Source organism: Pithys albifrons, chromosome 18, assembly GCF_047495875.1.
Source record: "Pithys albifrons albifrons isolate INPA30051 chromosome 18, PitAlb_v1, whole genome shotgun sequence".
In the NCBI taxonomy this organism is placed as follows: Eukaryota; Metazoa; Chordata; class Aves; order Passeriformes; family Thamnophilidae; genus Pithys; species Pithys albifrons.
Window position 1 is genome coordinate 1,182,550 of NC_092475.1, and position 17,179 is coordinate 1,199,728.

Consider the following 17,179-nt stretch of genomic DNA (forward strand, 5'->3'; position numbering starts at 1 on the left):
GCAGCTGCCCGTGCTCAGTGTGTGCCCAGGGATCCGCGCCATTGGAGCTGGCCTCTTGCACCCATCACTCCTCCTGCCCTTTGCATTTGATAGAGGACAGGGACTCATCCACCAGCCCTGTCCATCCTCCCTCCATCCTGCTGCCTGTGCCAGCGTGGCTCTTGGCCCCTTCTCCCAGCTGAGCATCCCCCCCTCCCACACCACGGCACCACGTTGCCCTGGCCAGGGTCTGGCTCATGGGCTCCTGCGTCACAGCGCAAATGGCAGAGCCCATCCCTGGTGCCCCCTCGGGTGTCCACTGCCACTGGGCAGAGCTGTGGGGAGCGACAAGGGGGTCCCAACCCTCCCTGCCCGGGTGCTGGGCACTGCTGCCCTGCCACCCCCCGCCGGTGCCGCCCAGCCTGCTGCCACCAGACCTGCTGCAGCTAATAAAGCTCTTTAAACAAAGCCTCTGAGGGTCTGTGCTCTGTCTCTGGCACAGCGAGGGGACACGGCTTTGGCACTGCCTGGGCTACAATGGGGCATGGCTGGGGCGGGCTGGGCTGGAGATGGGGATGGGCTGGGCTGGAGATGGGAATGGGCTGGGCTGGAGATGGGGATGGGGCTGAGCACCAGCATGGTCACCTGCAGCTGTGAGCAGTTAAAAGCTGTAGCTGGGGAGCTCCTGCCTAGCCTGGGAGAAAGTTGGTACTGCTGCTGCTCTGAGGGGTGCAGGACACAGCCAGGTCCCAGGTGAGCTGGGTTTGCACCAAACTGTGGCCATGTGGTGCTGTGGGGTGGCTGGGTGTGCTGCCAGGAGAAAAATGTTCAGGAGCTGCAGGGAAAGTGACTGCTGGTGCAAAATTCCACTTTCCCACAAGCAATAAGGGTGGCTGTGCCATAGCAATCCCTGACAGAGCCATGGGGCTGGGGCTGTGCTTGGATTCTCCCAGTCAGGGAACAAGATTGCTGGAAGGGATCAGGAGGCACTGCTGACTGATGCAGCAAAACACAGTCCACAGGCAGAGGAAAATGAAGAGCAAGACATGCTGGGGAGGGCAGAAGGCTGCAAATCACCTCAAACAGGGAGTAAACAAATTGCTGTGCAGTGTAGTGATTTGTAAAACCTGGTGGTGAGCTTTAACAATAACAGGTTTTATTAGAAGAGATTCATTTTGCTGAGTTTATATGAAATCTTGGGAGTAGGAGTTGAAGACCCTGCTGCCCATGTGTGGGGCCCAGCAGTGCCTGGGGCTGGGAGCTGAGTGTGGGACTGTGCCCCTGGGTGTGGGGTGCCCCCATGGTCCCATCTGTGTTTGTGCTTGGAGGAGGGGGCTGGACATGGGTTTCTGGCCCTCCCAAGGGAGGGTGGCTGGAGTGGGGTGAGCCAGGGGGTTGCCCCCAGCTGGGTCCAGCTCCCAGTGGCTTGGGGGCCTCTTGGGTGCCTGCTCAGGGAGCAAGGTGCCTGTAGAGAAGCTTCTGGGCTTGTGAAGGGGCTGAGCTAAATACACAAGCCACTGCTGGGGAGGAACCAGCCCCTCAAAAATGCCATTTCCACACAGTCTCTCTCCTGGCCATTATCCTGCTTCAGACAAAAGCAATTTACTCTGCCTCCAATAAAGCAGGGGCAATAACAAAGCTGAGGAAAGGAGCTGTGCCAGGTGGTTGTGTGACAGGCAGGCAGCCCCTCCTGCCACCCACATCCACCCACTGAGGCTGCTGGGGAAGTCTCTGGGAAAGCACTGGGAGCCACCAGTGCTGGGGCTCTGTGGGGTCTCGGTGCAGTCAGCTGTGCCAGAGCCCTGGCTGGGGGATGTGGCTGGTTCCTGGGCACTGCAAGTGATGGGACAGTGCTGCCCTTGAATGCTGTGCCTGACCTGCAGGATGGTGAGCCTTGGTGTGGGCAGGCTGGGTCCTCAGAGCCCCCCCTGCTGCAGAGGCAAGCAGAGCCAAGCTGGATGCAGCATCTGCACCTGATGGATGAGTTTTATCAAGTGCTACAACAACGCAGAAAACTGCACCAGCCCCAAGGGTGCTTGGAGACCAAAGGCAGTATTTCACCTCCCTGCCTGCCCTGTCAGACCAGCTCTGAAAGCTCCTTTGTACAGAACCCAACCAGCGTTAAGCACTGAACAGATATTAAAAAAGGATAAAGCTGACCTGCAGCCCTGTCCTACGGGGTAAAAAGCCACTGACTTGTGTTTGCCCTGGAGAAGCAACTAGGAGTAAAGCCTTAATAAAACCAGAGAGATGAGGGGAGGTAACCTCAGCTGAGGAATGTGGGCAGCAGCAGCAGTGCCCTTGGGCCCCACAGCAGATACAGTTTGGATGCTCACCCAGGATCCCCAAAACTGATGCACAAAGACTGCTCCATGTAACAATTCATTTATTGCTTTGGGTTTTTTTCTTTTTGTTTCTGAGCTTGCTCCCAAACTTCCAGTCAAGATCTCTCCTTTAGCTTCACTTGCATAAACTTCCTCCTATGTTAGAAGGCAGCCCCTTGTCAGGAGCCACTCAAGTGAAGCTGAGGGATGCAGGAGCTGGTGAGCTCTGTGAGCAGCCAAGCAAAGCAGTGCCTGTGAGCAGTCTCTGTGGACAGAACCCTTGGATGTGGGAGCTGGAAAATGCCAGAGCTGCTCCCGGGAGAGCAGGGGCTGAGCTGTCATCTGGAGGGGAGGCCTCTTGGCAGGTACAATGAGCTGACCCCAAAGACGAGTTGTCCTCTGCTCTCTGCACCATGTTGTACCTGCCTGGGCAAACCCCATCCCTGCTGTGGTACTGCAGTGCCCACACCCCATGTCACTGCCAGCATTGTCTGACCATGGACAACACATGTGGGGCTGTACTGGGGCACTGGTAGATATTTCATCTAATTCTCCTTGGGTCAGGGGGTTAGACATGGCCTTAGAGAACCAGGTGACTGGGCACAGGAGAATTCATAAATCACTCCCAGGGCTGGCTGATTCTCCACAGAACCTCACACAGATGGTGAGATGGGGAGCAGAGCACGTTCAGCTGCCTCCAGCCAGTCTCAGCAAACTGCAGCTGAGAGGAGCAGCCCTGATGCTTCTGAGAGGACACGCTGTTCTTGACAGCAACACTGGTAAGGAATTTATTGGAAATGCCCTTTACCTTTTTCTGAGAATAACTGGTTTTAAAAAGAACAGGGTTTTAGTGAACCCCAAACCAGATTCTCTTCTTGGGAAGGGTTAAGGAGAGAAAATGTTTTTGCTTTGAGCTGGCAGTTGCTGTCCAGCTGAGAACGGGAGGGATCATCTCAGCTGTGAGGAGACCACAGGAGTGGGGGGGGTCCTGAAGGGGCACTCCCCAAGGATCAAGGGTTGGGAAGTAGTTTCTGAAAGGTGATTCACTCTTCATACTGAAGAATTTGAAATAGATGTGCTGTTTTCTTTGCACATGGTGCTGGAGAGGTACAAGTCAGGAGGAGCCAGGGTCATCTACCCCCTCATCCTCAAGCAGTGCTTCAAAAACAAACCACGTGCCATGAGGTGTCTCAGCCAGTGCCCCAGACTGGGCAGCCCTTCCTTTGCTCCTGACCAATTCCTGGCCTCGATGACAGCATTTTCCCAGGTGAGCTCTGTCCTGGAGGTTCCTCTTCCCCCTCCCAGGTCTGTCAGCAGGGAGATGCCTGCTGTGAGGAGGTCCCTGGCGCTGTGCCCTCCTGCAGCCGCAGCCTGTGCAGCAGGAGCAGCACGTTGTGGGTGAGCTCGTTGCGCGGCCGCCCCATCCCGCGCAGCCTCACCGGGCAGAGGCTGCCGTGGGGCGGCTCGTGGCGCTCGGGGCACCACACCTCGCTCAGGAACAGCCACGTGCTGTCAGGGTCCACCTGCAGCAAGTGCAGGAAAACACTGTGGAAAACACAAGGCAGGAAATAAGAGTAAGGAGAGGCCTTTTGGTTGGCACCCAACAGGCATTAAGGGCTAAGGAAAGCTTGATGATGTTGGTGACCTCTGGCAGCTGAACAGACTGGGCAGCTTGTTACAGAGGGCAGTGCAGTGGCCCCTGTGCCCAAGGGAAGGCAGCTCTGTGTCTCACAGCTACAGGCACCTGGCAGGAAAATATTTACTGTGCTACACAGTCAGGGACATCAAACAAGCAGCTGGTGCAGAACTGACCCAGGCTTGGTCCTGGCAGTGTGGGCTGCTGCTGGCACCACAGGTCTCTCTAAACCAGCCCATCCCACATGCTGGGGAGGTGACTGCAGGGCTCTGCAGGTGCTGCTTATCTGTGGGACCTTTTGGACAAGAGCTGTTGCAGAGATCTTGGAAGAAGCTGGGTGTGTTGTTCACCAGCCTCTCTGATTTTTGGAGAGTGAGTCAGTTAACATATCTGAGATTCTGTCCCTTTCCAGTGGTGGGAAACTCAAGGATATTTGGGAAGAGCTGCCTGGGTTGGGCCCCAGGGGAAGCTCAATGCTGTATTTGAGAGCTTTTTGCTCAAATGGGGTCTCCCTCCATACTAAGTCCTTATTAGCTGCCTCCAAATTTTCTTCCATCTGCACAGCACCTTTCACAAAAAAATTAAACATAACCTTTCTTAACAACAGAATGACAGAAAAAAGGAATCACAACTTCCTCCACAGCCTTTGCATTTGAATGCCCAGGTAAGATGGAATTTGCCTTTTCACCGTGCCCTTCACAGGGGGCCCCAGATGAGCTGCTGGGGCACAGCAGCTGCTGCTGCAGAGCAGGAAGCTCAAGGAGCTGAAGAGCAAATGGCTGATTTGTGTGACCTTCACTTGCCCACCCACTCCTGCCAGTTCTCCCTGCAGTAACCCTTGGGCTTAGCTAGGTCTGTGTCAGGGTTTAACACACAGAAGGTGGACTGGGCTTAACTGGTATTAAGTTCTCTGGCTGTGCCATGGACAAAATTAGACTGGAATTTGCAGGCTGCCCTGACAGCACTGCAAGGGCTCTGCCTGCACAGTGCAGAGTGCTCTCTGAGCACCAAGGGTACTCAGCACTCAACAAACCTACAGCACAGCTTTCCAAGATCCCAGTAAAGCCCAGCCACAAGTCTTCAGTTCTCTAATTTTCATTGAAATCACGGGGCCTTGAGGAGAACAGCACCTCAGTGAGGTAATGGGAAGAGAAATCATGCAGGCCTGTTCCTGCTCCCCCAGGAAGCACAGGACTGCACTCCCCTCTCTAAAAGCAAAGATCACCTGCTACAAAGGCCACACAAAATCCAGATCTCACTGGTGTCCAAACTTCTCCCTGAAAAACTTTTATCCCTAAAGTGAGCTTGCTTCATGTAAAGCAGAGAGAAATCCCTTTGAGAAGCTCTCCTCTGAAAGGGAGTTCTGTGCTATGGGGAACCTGAAAGAGCACAGAAATGAGATGAAGGCACAGGAAAAGTTCCCTCTGCCCTTCACAATAACCCTGTGGATGTGTGACTCATTATTCCACAAGTAGCCAAAGCTGTTGCTTTTGCCTCTCTGCCATTTTCACCTTGCCTGTCCCTCAGTGCAGGTCTCTGAACAGCAAGAGGAGATGTCATCACTGAAGCTGTTGGCAGCATCCCCTCCCAGAGGTGCTGGCAGTGCCTATCTGCCTGCTCCAGAGGAACCAGCAGGAATGTGCTCCACAGTGATAGCTGGGCTTGGCAACAGCTGCCTCAACAAGATGACTTTTTTCCATGGGATGGGATGGCCAGGCTCAGGTGAGCTCACAAGACTCCCCTGGCTTTGTTCCTGCAGCTCTGCTGACTGCAAGGGGAGGACTGGCCTGACTTGGAGCCAGCCCAAGGGAGGCACAGGCTGGCAGGTTCTAGAGCTCACCCTACTGAACTGGCTCCAGCTCTCTGCCCCTGTCCCTGGTGCTCACTTGGCCATGACACCACAAGCACACAGCTCTGTCTGCCAGCAAACACCAGGCCCCAGGGTTTTCCCCCAGTTTAGGATGGACTGCTGCTGGTGGGCAGAAAGATAATCCCTGCTCCTCATGGCTGGGGCAGGACTGGGCAAAGGTGATGAATAGCTGTGAATTAAACATGGGAATGGGGAATACTGTTCAGTTGGCTGCTGCTCCCCCAGCACGTGCACAGCTGTGCTTCTTACACTCACAGCACAGACACTCTGCTCTCCAACCTCTTCACAATCAGCTGCTCCAGGGGAGAGAGACCCTTGCAGATTATCCAGTCCTTGGGGAACTGCTGCCTCTGGTGCCCATAATAGCTCGAGGCTGTGATTATTCCTGATAGCCCAGAGTGCTCTGCAGCTTAAGGAACAACTTGACTTTTACATTTTCAAACTAACTCTGGGGTAGTTTCCAAGCAACCTGTTTCCATAGCAAAGAATCCTGGGGTTAATCCAACTTTGTTTTCTGTTTTTTTTACCTTAAATATCACTTTATTGAATTTTGCCTTGTGCAGGTGGCTGTTCTGGTGTGCTTCAACCCAGCCTGGGAATGACAGCTGACAATGAGTATCCAGCAAACCACACAACTAACCCAAAATAGGTAAGCTGCATAATCAACCTTGGTCTCTCAAAAGGTTCCAAAATAGCTCAAACTGGTTCCAGTTATACTGAAATTGTTCTGCTAGCACAGAGCACTTTGGCTATTCCATTGCCATGTCTCTTCCCAAGCTCCAAGCAAAGCCACAGCATAGTGGCCAGGCTGGCAGAAGGACAAGGCTTTTCACCCCTGCTGAATGTTTAACTGGATACAGCTCACCACAGGCTTCAGTAAAATTATTTCTGCATCTTGGGGGAAAAAACCCCACCTTCCTATCTAGACTGCTGACTGAAAGGTCAAACATAAACTTCCCAGGCTGTAAACATTTAGCAGGAATTAAGTGTAAATTTTGAAACAGTCACTTGAAACTGAAAGAATGGAAGATTACCTGTCAGTCTTGACAAAGGCCAATGGCAATTTCTTAATCTCTTTTCCTTCAAGATTTTATTTCCTAGTGAAAAGCTTGTCAGGGATGATGCAACTTTGTGAACTGACAAGAAGCTCAGATTTACATGTTGGGACTTTGTTTCCACCATCTTCCCTGGGCTTGTTCCCACAAACCTCCTTTGGCTGCTCAAGTGTTTCCAGGCACTTCACCCACCCTTGCACTGGTTCATCATCAATGAAGGCAAAGACTTATCTAGTGCTCCCTGGAGTTCCCAAACTCTTCTTCAGTAGGTTTGGACTCTTCGGTGATTTTTGAATTTGGTTTTTTGTTTGTTGTTTGGTTTGGGTTTTGTTAATCTTTGGATAATGGTCTCCTGGAATATTCCCAGCAGTCATCTTCTAGTAAAGCCTATTGTTATTGTCCCATTTTCTCGTCCTCAGACATGCTGGAGTTCTTTTTTCCCCAGCATCTATTTTTGCCTGTAGAGTATTGCATGAAGCTGCAGTTACAAAAATCACTTACTCCCACTGCTTCATCTAATAAAGCTACAGGGCCCCATAAATGGGATTAAGCAGCCTCCTTGGGGCATGATAACATCCATGGCTGACAGCCAAACTCCTTTTTTCCTTTTTTTTTCCCCCCTTTTCTATTGTGGCTCCAGAACCTTGGCCAAAAATTCCTGCTCAGCCCATTGCACGCCCACAGAATCCTCACAGACTCAGTGCAGGTTGTTTTTGGAGCTACAACTGACTTTTAAAGTCCTGACCTTGCTCTTGACAGGTCACAACCCACCAGGTGAATAAGAATCCAAAGAGCTGAGCAAAGGCCAGTTAGTATAAATCACCATGGCAAGCTGATTCCAAACATCCTTTTACCTTCTATGATTTCTGCAGTGATAGAGCTGAGTTATGTGACGGACGGTGGCACTCAGGCCGGGGCTAAGATTAGTTCTGGTCTATCTGTTTTTAGAAGCATTTAAAATGCAGAATTTCTCATGTATCAGGCTGATAACATTGCCCTTGCCTAGATGGAAAGGGCCTTTTGTGTGACAGCCTGTGTCAGTTTGCAGGATTACTTTCAGGCACGTGAGGAGGAAGGAGAAGGGCCAGAACTTACAGCAATGGGGTGGTTCACCAGCTGGAGAATGGAAATTGAAGTGTGGCTGAGAAACGATTTTTATCCAGGTGCTGGAGCTGATTGTTATGGTGCAAACTAATTTTGACTTTTCCAAACTGAAACCTTGTATCAGGGTACTACAGTTAAAAGCAAGTGGGATATGATTAACTTTGATCCTTCCAGGCTTCAAGACCAGGGATCACACAGGACTAAACTTAAAAAATAAAGCCCAAAACCATGTGCATGGTTACTGTCAGGCCAGCACAGTGCACGCCTCAGTGCACACATGTGACTAAATGGAGTTAAATAGGAGAGATCAAGGACTTCTGTAAGCAGCTTGGTTCAGTGACATATGTGATGTATAGTGCAACAAAGGCATGGGGGGAAAGGCAAAACATATGGCGTTTTTCTCCTAGAATAGAATAAAAATAACACAGAGAAGAAAAATGCTACTTGCTCTGAACTTTGCTGCCCTTTTCCTCCAACAAGTGAGCTCGCTTCACCACGCAGCTTCTGAAAGGGTTCATTTTGTATTTCCTCCACCCCTGCTGAGGGGGGGAGATTGCACAGCTTCTCAAGCTGCTTAGTTAATGATTTAAAAGCCTCAGATTCCAAATATCAAGATGAATCCTGGTGTTCTGTCCATGCAGCACCGAGGCTTTATTGCATTAAGGGCATGCCCGCCCACAGGGCAAGCCCCTCTCTCTGCAGCACAAGCGCCCGGAGCCTGCTGTGCTGCCGTGAAAGCCTCCAAGGTAAAAATAACCGCGCTGCCACCCGCGCAGGGACACAAACAAAGGAACGCTCCGGCTCCGGAGAGCGCTGGCTCTGAACTGCTGCCCAGCCCCACAAAGCTCCTCACACCCTCGCCCCCGGGAGCCTGCGCTTTGTGAAAGGGACCGGATGGGATGCGCTTCCCTTTGCTTCCCTTTCCAGCAGCCTGCCCTGGAAACCCGATATCCGCAGAGCCTGCGGAACCTGCTTCGTCCCCTCCCCTCAAGGAGGGCAGGGCTGGCCACACAGGAAGAGGGGAGCTGGCTGTCACATCCCACCCCTCCCCGGCCTTGGCTTTCTGATTTATGTCCTGCGTTCTGTAACTGGACTCGTTTTGTCTCCTGAAATCTCCGGCCTTGGTTCCAGGTGACAACATATGACAACAGTGATTTCTTATCCTGACAGCAGGAACATGCTGAGCAGGAGTTTGTACACCAAGCAGCAGAGTATGTCTGTCAACAGTTCATAGAGCTGGTGTGTGCTCACCTAAAGTGTTTGTGCTCTTTTAGGTTCTCTCAGCCTTCTCAGAGCAACAGTGGTGCCAAGACTGACAGCTTCCCAAACAAACTCTGGTCCACCTGGCAGAGCCTGGGTTGGTGTGATCACAGGAGCCCAGGGAAAATCCAAGGATAATAGAAGTAAATCTCCCAGGCTGCAGAAGGTATTATTAAGTGATAAAATACAAGGCAATGCCTGGCACATCCTCTTCCATAGCTGTCTTTCCTCTGCAGTTTGATGCCACCAGTGGGCTAAGAGCACCAGGTATTCAGGCACAGGAGGTGGTTAGGAAAAAATCAAGTAGCAAATCTTCTCTCCTGTCCCCAAATGCACTGCTAGGTCATCTAAAAGTCAATTGTAACTTCTGTGCAAGCTGACAGCTGACCTCTCTAGCTCGTTCTGGGGAGTGAATTTCACCACTGAAAACCTCCATGAGAAACCCTGTTGTTCAGGACTCAAACATGCCACAGGGAGGAACGGGAAAGGTGCAAAAGGAATGGGATCATCATGCTCCCTCTGTCCCCCATTATCTGTACACCCAACACACCTGCATTTAAGAGACATTACCTCTGGGCAGCTTCTTGCAGTTTCACGGGTTGCCTGGCACTGAGGTAAATCAGGCAGGCATCTGCCACTTTATTCAGGTCACTCTCGCCTGCAGAAATGGAACAGGAAAGAAGGGTAGGAGGTGACCTCCTCAGTGGCTGCTGCCTAATGGAATCAGCTCCAAATTGGCAGCAAGAGGCTTCCGAGCCTTTGAGCTGTCTGACCCGGAGCTCTTCTGACCTTGCCTCTTAAGCATCGTGCTGCAAAGCCAGGAAAGTAATCAAGGGCACTGAGAGGAAGAGAGGAACTCGCCAGCAAACCTTCTCCCTCATCAAAGTCAGCTCCAGAAATTTCACTCCAATGCATTTCTGAGCATTTCATTCAGTAGAAGACTGTGATGTGAGGGACTTAAAGGGTCACCCAGAGAGATGCCCCAAAATGGAACCAGTAAAGACGGTCAGAAAGCTCATCTGGGCTCCAGTTTGCCAGACAGGAACTAATCATGGCCCAACAGCAACCCACACATTCCAGTGCAGACCCACTTCCCGTGCACAAGTGGGATGAGCAGTCAGGTTTTCCATGTGCTGTGAACCCTCTCTCCCATTTTCTCCTGGGCAGTAAAGAGAGCCCAGCACCTCTTTACAGAGCTCCCAATAGGACAGATTCAGGCTGGAGAAGATCTGGAAATCAATGCCATGGGGCAGCAGGAGGAGAAGCAGCAAGGTGAGGTGAAAGAAGAGGCAAGCCTGGCAGAGACCCACACCAGCTGTGCTTCCCCTGGTACTCACCCATGTCCAGCCTCTCGCAGAGGGAGCCCAGGCCCTGCAGCACAGCCAGTTGCAGCTTGAAGGCCAGTGTGTGGCTGTACACAGGCCCAGCTCTGGCACTTGCTGTGGCCTGGCTGAGCAGGGAGCTGGTCAGCTTGGGGAGGACATCTTTGGAGAATCTCTGCCTCAGGAAGTCCCCACACGTTTGAGCCAAGGTACACAGCACCTAAGAGAGACACCAGTTACAGGGTGCAGTGCACACACAGGCCTGGGAGGAGCTCAGCAATCCACACCAGCTAAGAGGTAAGGCATTCATTCCCCTCGGAGAATTTTTTTTGGAGGTGAGAACCATGTGACCACATCTGGCCCAGTTTCCCCATAATGAGCAGAAGGTGAATATTTGAGAAGTTGAGTGAACTGCACCCTGCTCTGCAGTGTTCACCTGTCTGACCTCCTGGGCTGCCCTTCTCCCATTAGCACAGCAAAGGAAAGAGCAGCTGTGAGTCCTACTCAAAATTACTGGAGGAGCCTCTGATGGAAAATGCCATTAAATATCATCATGCCATTAAATCCCCTTCATGGTACACACAGCTCATCTTTCCAAGCATCCCAAGGAGCAGAAGGCCAACTGGCCACAGCACAGGGCACCCAGAACTAATGGTTTGTGCCCAGGATCAAATCCAAACTGGCCAGAGAATGGCCCTAAACACATGTAAAAACGAAGAGGGATCCATGGGGCCAGAATGCTGATTTTTCTTGGAACTTTACTGAGTTCTGTGAGGAGGACTGAGATGCTGGTTATGTTGTGTTTCCCCTACACTGATATGACACCCCTTGTCCTGAAATTTAGGCAGGCAAACACTTTGAGGGGAATTCATACCACAAAATCCAAGCTGGGTGCTAATAGCAATGATCACTTGAACTTTTCAAGAATTATTTAGGTTTTGTGCAGCAATCTCTCCCTTCTTTGAGGGCAGGCACATGACAGATATGGCTACTCTGAAATTCTAGTGCATCTCTTCTTGAATCTGGGCAATCAAAACTCTCTTTATTCACACTGAAGGATTCCAAAATGCATCTCATTCTGCCCAGCAGATGAATCCCTGTGAAATCCTGGGGCTGGCAACCCCTGGAAACATGCTTTACTGGCCATCCTGTGAGTCAGGAGGAGACTGTAGCCAGCTGACAAGGTCAGGAGCTCTTTAATAATGTCATTACAAGGCCAAGTCTTTTTTTAACCTCTCCTTTCTCTTGACAATGCCTCAATCGTGAAATATTCCCTTATCTTCAGTCTGAGACCTCCAAAGAGGGTGCTGGGACTGTGTGGCTCCAGCAATGCCAAGCTGCAATGTACAGTGCCTCTGACAGCTGCTCAGGCTGTAGAACTGTTTTCCTTGTCTCTGCAACAACCACCAACATTGCTATTTCCCCCAGGAACAGTGTCAAGGGTTCATCTGTGGACAAGCTGCAGTGGGAGTGATGCCAAGCCCACCCACCAGCACAGGACAGTGATGCCATGCTCCAAACCACATGAAACACCACTGTACAAGTGTGGTGCTCCTCTCCTGGGCTGCAGCACTGCTCAAGCCACTTTCTTTCTCAGCCCCAGCCTGAAGGCTGCTGGCAGTCACTGCTGTACCTTGAAGGCTCTCAGCACTGCCAGAGGGTCGTCACTAATCAGCCGGGTGACGAGAGCTGGCCAGACTCGGTGAGCCATGGGAAGCAGATGGTTTCCATGAGGATGCAGCACAGTTACACAGAGCTCCAGCACGTCCAGGACCTGGCCAGGAACAGAGGGAACAGACTCTCAGTGCTGCAGTGCCAGGCATTCAGGAGCATCCCAGCATCACACTGGGAAGCTGGGAGGGAGGAGGGTTTGAATATCAAAGGGTGCAGTTTTACCACAGCAGGAACTGGGACAAGTGAACAGTGCTCAGAGCACAGGCGTGTTTGCAAAGGGACAAGTACTGCAGTGATGTCACTTGTGCTGGATACAGGGCTGGGCTGGGAGCAGCACAGGATTCCTGGCATGGTCCCACAGGCTGAGCTGCACACTCAGACCCTGCTGTGGCAGCAGGATCACCTGGCAGAGCTGGGGCTGCTGGGCCGAGAATCTGGGTTATGCTTCACTGCTGCATTTTCTGTCTCGCTTTGCACTTTAAAAGGAGGCCACCTTCAAAGGATTTTCATAATTACAAAAAAAGCCAGGCTTTTAGCCCTGCTTATCGTCACCCCAGCAACTTCAAAAATGTTCATCAGCCTGTGCACTGCAGCCTGAGGAAGGGGGATGGGAGGCCCAGATGGGAGAAAGATGCTTCTGTTCCTTCCACCAAAGGCTGAGGCACAAGACTTTACCTGCATCCAGGGAAGGTGCCCAACACAAAGCCACCCCTAGGATTCTGTTCAGCCTGGCTGCCATTCCTAACCCAAACCGCTCCCAGAAAACTGCCTCCCTTTCTCTTGCCAGGCTTGGAAGATCCATCCTGCTTGAGCATATGGCAGCAGGAGCGTGGTGCTGGCAGGGAGCCCGACGTGCACAGGCTGACGAGCCACCAGCCCCTTCACGGGCACCATCTGTCCCCTCGGAGCCAGCAGCCACCGACCTTCAGCCGCACCCGGAGGCTCCCGTCAGACAGCAGGTGGATGCACCTCTCCATCACATCCCGGGCCAGCTGAGCATGGCTTGGCAGTGCAGCTTCTCCATCCGTGTCACGGTTGTTGGGCTCTGTCTGAGCAAGGGAGGGAACCTCATCTGGAAGACAAAGCCATTACTGAAGCTACGAAAATGACTTGGGAGCTCTGGGACATCACAATACCCACCCACAACGACTCTGAAAGTTCCTGAGTGAGGCCTTTGGTTTTCTTTAGTGTAATTAGATAGAGTCAAGTCTATGTTTGAGTCTGCAAGTTAGTGTCAGGTTCAGATAAGAGTGTGGGGCTACAGAAGGTTCCCCTGCTTTACTGGACAATGCAGTTTGTCTGACATTTGCAGTTTCTTCTCACCATGGACTTATTTCCCACTGGTTTTTATTAAAAATGAAAAGCCTGGGTATTTAAAGATGAAGTATTTAAAGGTCAGGATTGCAGTACAGCCCAGTAAAGACTAAAAAGTTTCATATCTGAATGTCTGCAGTGCCTGCCCAGGCCAAGTGAGAAGGGAGCAGTGGCATCATTAGCCAGGAGAAAATGGTACAGGGGTTCCCAAGGGAACATCAAGAAAACACAGTAGTATCTGTGAAGAGGAAACTTCTGGTCCTAAACGCAAATAACCTTTTATGAGGTAAGGAAAAACAGTGTCCTTGTACCTCAGGGCCAGAGAAACCTTGATCTGCAAACACTTTGCTCCCATCCTCATAAAGAACAAAGCAAGAACACCCAGCAGCACCTTACACAAGGTCATCTCAAAGTAGACCTGAGACTGTCAGACAGGTCCTCCATGTGACCAAAAGACACATCAGAGGTCACTGTCCCTCTGCAAGCTGAACATGCTTCTCTTCAGCCACACACAGTACTGACCTGCCTCCTCCTCCCCTGTGTCAGGAAGATCACCCTCTGCGATCTGCTTCTGGCTCACATAATCCAGGAAGAACCGTTCCACTTCTTGCTTTGTCACTGTCACCTCGCGCTGCCCCTGGGACCGGGCCCCACTCTGCCCCCTGTCAGTCCACCTTTGCTGCTGTTCCTCAGCGCTGGGCATTCCAAACCACTGGACTGCAAAAGAGGAACCAACATGTCACTGAACAACCGCCCTCACCTCCTGCAACTCAGCAAGGTGCCTTGATATCCTGAGAGATGAGCTTGGCTCTCATGTCTCACGGGACAGCACTACAGATCCAGGCACCTGCTGCCACATCCCCATCACCTTCCTGATAGGAATGTTAAAACAAAAAAGCAATACACTATACTATGTGTACATGTACTACAGAACACTTTTGGGAGAAGTGAATCCATCCTTTCTCTGCCACTAAGACCATGTTCTTGTAAGGCTGCAGGCCAGATGGAAACTGGAGGGAGGAATGTACTGGTGACCTTTGCTCAAGCACTGGCCATCAAGCAAAGGGCAGTTGCCATCACACTGCAGCACCTTGGCTACCTAAAACCTCCCATGGCAAGTGGGAAGGGCCAAGACAAGCATTCCTGGTGACAGAAGTGCTGAATTACACAAAGTAAACATCATTGGGTACCTAGAGCTGTCATGACTGAGTGGAGGACCCTGAGGAAGGTGGAAGCCTGGTTACTGTAAGACTGATCTAGCGCAGACAGGACATCTTGGATAACATCTTCTACCAGTGGCAGCAAGCTGGCATCTGAATGCCTGAGCATGGTGTCCAGGACCTGGGAAGCGTGTGGCTGATGTGCCAGCTGGCGCAAATTCAGGGAAATCCCATTCACCAGATAGTCAGAATTCTCATTAATCAAGCGCTGCACCGAGTCATAACCGCAGGCCTCGCACACGTCTGCCAGCGTGCCCAGCGCCGTCTCACTGACCAGCAGAGTCCTGTCCCCGGCCTTCTCCAGCACAGGGTAGAGGGCTGACAGCAGCAGCAGCCGGAACTCCCTCCCCAGGACGGTGGCGAAGCAGCCAATGCCCTCCAGCTGGATGCAGATCTGCCAGATGTTGCTGTTCATGGCGCGGGTGGTGCCGGGGGGCTCCGGGGACGGGAGGAGGACGCTGGTGCTCGGAGCCCCCACACGGGCAGCGAGCCCTGGGCGCTGCTCAGAGGGCTCAGGGCTGGCTCCCTCTGCGTCAGTGCCAGTGACCAAGTACCAGTTTGCCTGGTCTGTGTACTCATCCAGAATGGATGTTATGGATCCTCTGAGATCATCCACGCTCGGTGGGACTTCCCTCTCCTGCAGGACATCAACTCCCAGCCCGGCAGCTCCCGTGAGCAGCTCATTCAGGACCATGGCCGCCTGCTTTCGGTACAGCCCAGACTCCCTGTACAGCCCCATGAAGTGATCCACAAGCAGGTAGAGGTTCCCGTAGTAGCCAAGAACTCGACACACTTGCTGAAGGAGCTGAAAAACCTTCTCCTCGGTGAAGAAGCGGAAGTATTTCCTGTGGGGCCTGTCCCTGTGCTGCAGGGAGCCTGGCGGGCCCCAGCGCCGCTCCTCCACGATCTTCACATCCGTCACGTCCAGCTCCAGGACCTGCACCAGTGCCCTGGACAGGCGCTGCAGGTGGGACACAGAGGTGAGGACCATGTTAATCTTGGGGCCCAGCAGCTTCAGGTAGCCCAGCAAGAGGCTCAGCGTGGACACCTTGCCTGTGTCATCCTGGGAGTTCATCAGGCGAGGGAGGGCTGTGGAGAGGGAGTGGAGGTTCTCGGAGAGGACGTCAGCAAGAGCCCTGTTGTGTGCCACGAGCCTCTGCTCTGCGATGCCTCGCAGAACCTCGTGGCACCTGCTTTGCACTTGGCTGTTTTCATCATTCACCAGCCCAACCAAGGCCTTCAAGAGGTGACTGAACGAGTCCACCAGTGACTGACTGCAGTTCCTCATTAAGTGGTGGACCAGTTCCACCAGCTCCAGTCTCACCTTCCAGTGAGGGTGAATGGAAGAAGATTCAACAACTTTATGTAGAAGGATAGAGAGTTTTTCAGCAGTACTTTTACTCCAGTCAGGTCCTCTGTGGACCATTAGCTCTGATATTCTGCTTTGTTCCACTGGCAGCTTTTCCTTACTCTTTGGGATTTTGGCTAGCTGTGCATCAGCCATTACCAAGCCAATAAGCAGATAGAAGAGTCTGATGGCAGAGGTGGTGGGTTTGTGACCCTGTTTGACATCTCCAGTAATAACTCGAGACAGTGCAATGGAAATCCCGGGCAGAAAAGAAGCAAACAAATCCCCACATTGTTGTGCCTCGTCCTCATCCAAGTGCCGGTGCTCCTGGCAGTCACACTGCAGAACCAGGACCTGTAAGCACTCCAAAGCAGAGATCTTGATTTGCTTTGCTCTTTCTTGCTCTGCGAGGCCCAGAAGCAAAGACACGGCGAACCCCAGGAGGGGCAGGGCAGCGGGCTGGTACAGCGCCAGGATAACATCCCCGTACGCCGAATGCAGCAGGGTGTGCAGCGCCTGGATCACGGCCAGCTTCAGCTCCTCGGACAGCGGGGCGGGCGTGCCCGAGCCGGGCGGGGGGGCGAGGCAGGTGCAGAGCTCGGAGAAGAGTTCCCGCAGCAGCTCCCGCTTCCTGACGCAGGTGGCGGCGAGCACGGAGGAGATGCACTGCACCAGGCTCTGCACCAGGCGCTCCTGCTTGGGGCCCGGCACCCGCAGGCCGAAGCGCAGCGGGAACAGCACGTACTCCTGCAGCTCCTGCAGGGCCGCGCCGCTCACCGCGCCCAGGTGCGCCTGCAGCCGCCGCACGTTCTCCACCGTCTGCGCCCGCGTCAGCTGCACGCAGGCGGGGCGCAGCGCCCCGAAGGCGGCCTGCGGGGTGTCGAACACGGCCATGGCGGGGGAAGCCGTGCCGGTACCGGGGGGTCCCGCCGGGGCCCCGCCGTGTCGGGCCGGGCCGAGCGGGCCTGAGGGTGCCGGAAGTGACACCGCGGCACCGGCGCTGTGGGCGCCACAAACCTCCCGCGGGCGCTGTGACAGAAGTCACGCCCGGCCTCAGCGCGCAGGCGCGCGGC

General features: G+C 53.0%; 1 protein-coding gene across 1 annotated transcript; it reads right to left on the reverse strand.

Moving 5' to 3' along the window:
* Positions 1 to 2,355: 2,355 nt before the first annotated feature.
* On the reverse strand, positions 2,356 to 17,118 carry TTI1 (TELO2 interacting protein 1). Its single transcript, XM_071572916.1, has 7 exons — positions 14,729 to 17,118; positions 14,061 to 14,255; positions 13,148 to 13,296; positions 12,184 to 12,324; positions 10,566 to 10,770; positions 9,799 to 9,886; positions 2,356 to 3,848 (listed from the first exon to the last, which is right to left on the reverse strand). Exons 1-7 carry the CDS (start codon positions 16,998 to 17,000, stop codon positions 3,614 to 3,616), a joined length of 3,285 nt encoding a protein of 1,094 aa, XP_071429017.1. The 5' UTR covers positions 17,001 to 17,118; the 3' UTR covers positions 2,356 to 3,613.
* Between the last annotated feature and the right edge of the window lie 61 nt (positions 17,119 to 17,179).

Excerpts from the sequence above, each read along its gene's own strand:
- TTI1 (XM_071572916.1), bottom strand. The coding sequence starts at position 17,000 with ATGGCCGTGTTCGACACCCCGCAGGCCGCCTTCGGGGCGCTGCGCCCC. Across the intron at positions 14,256-14,728 it reads CTCAGTCATGACAGCTCTAG|TCCAGTGGTTTGGAATGCCC; the intron begins GTACCCAATGAT and ends CCTCTTTTGCAG. Across the intron at positions 13,297-14,060 it reads CACAGGGGAGGAGGAGGCAG|ATGAGGTTCCCTCCCTTGCT; the intron begins GTCAGTACTGTG and ends TTTGTCTTCCAG.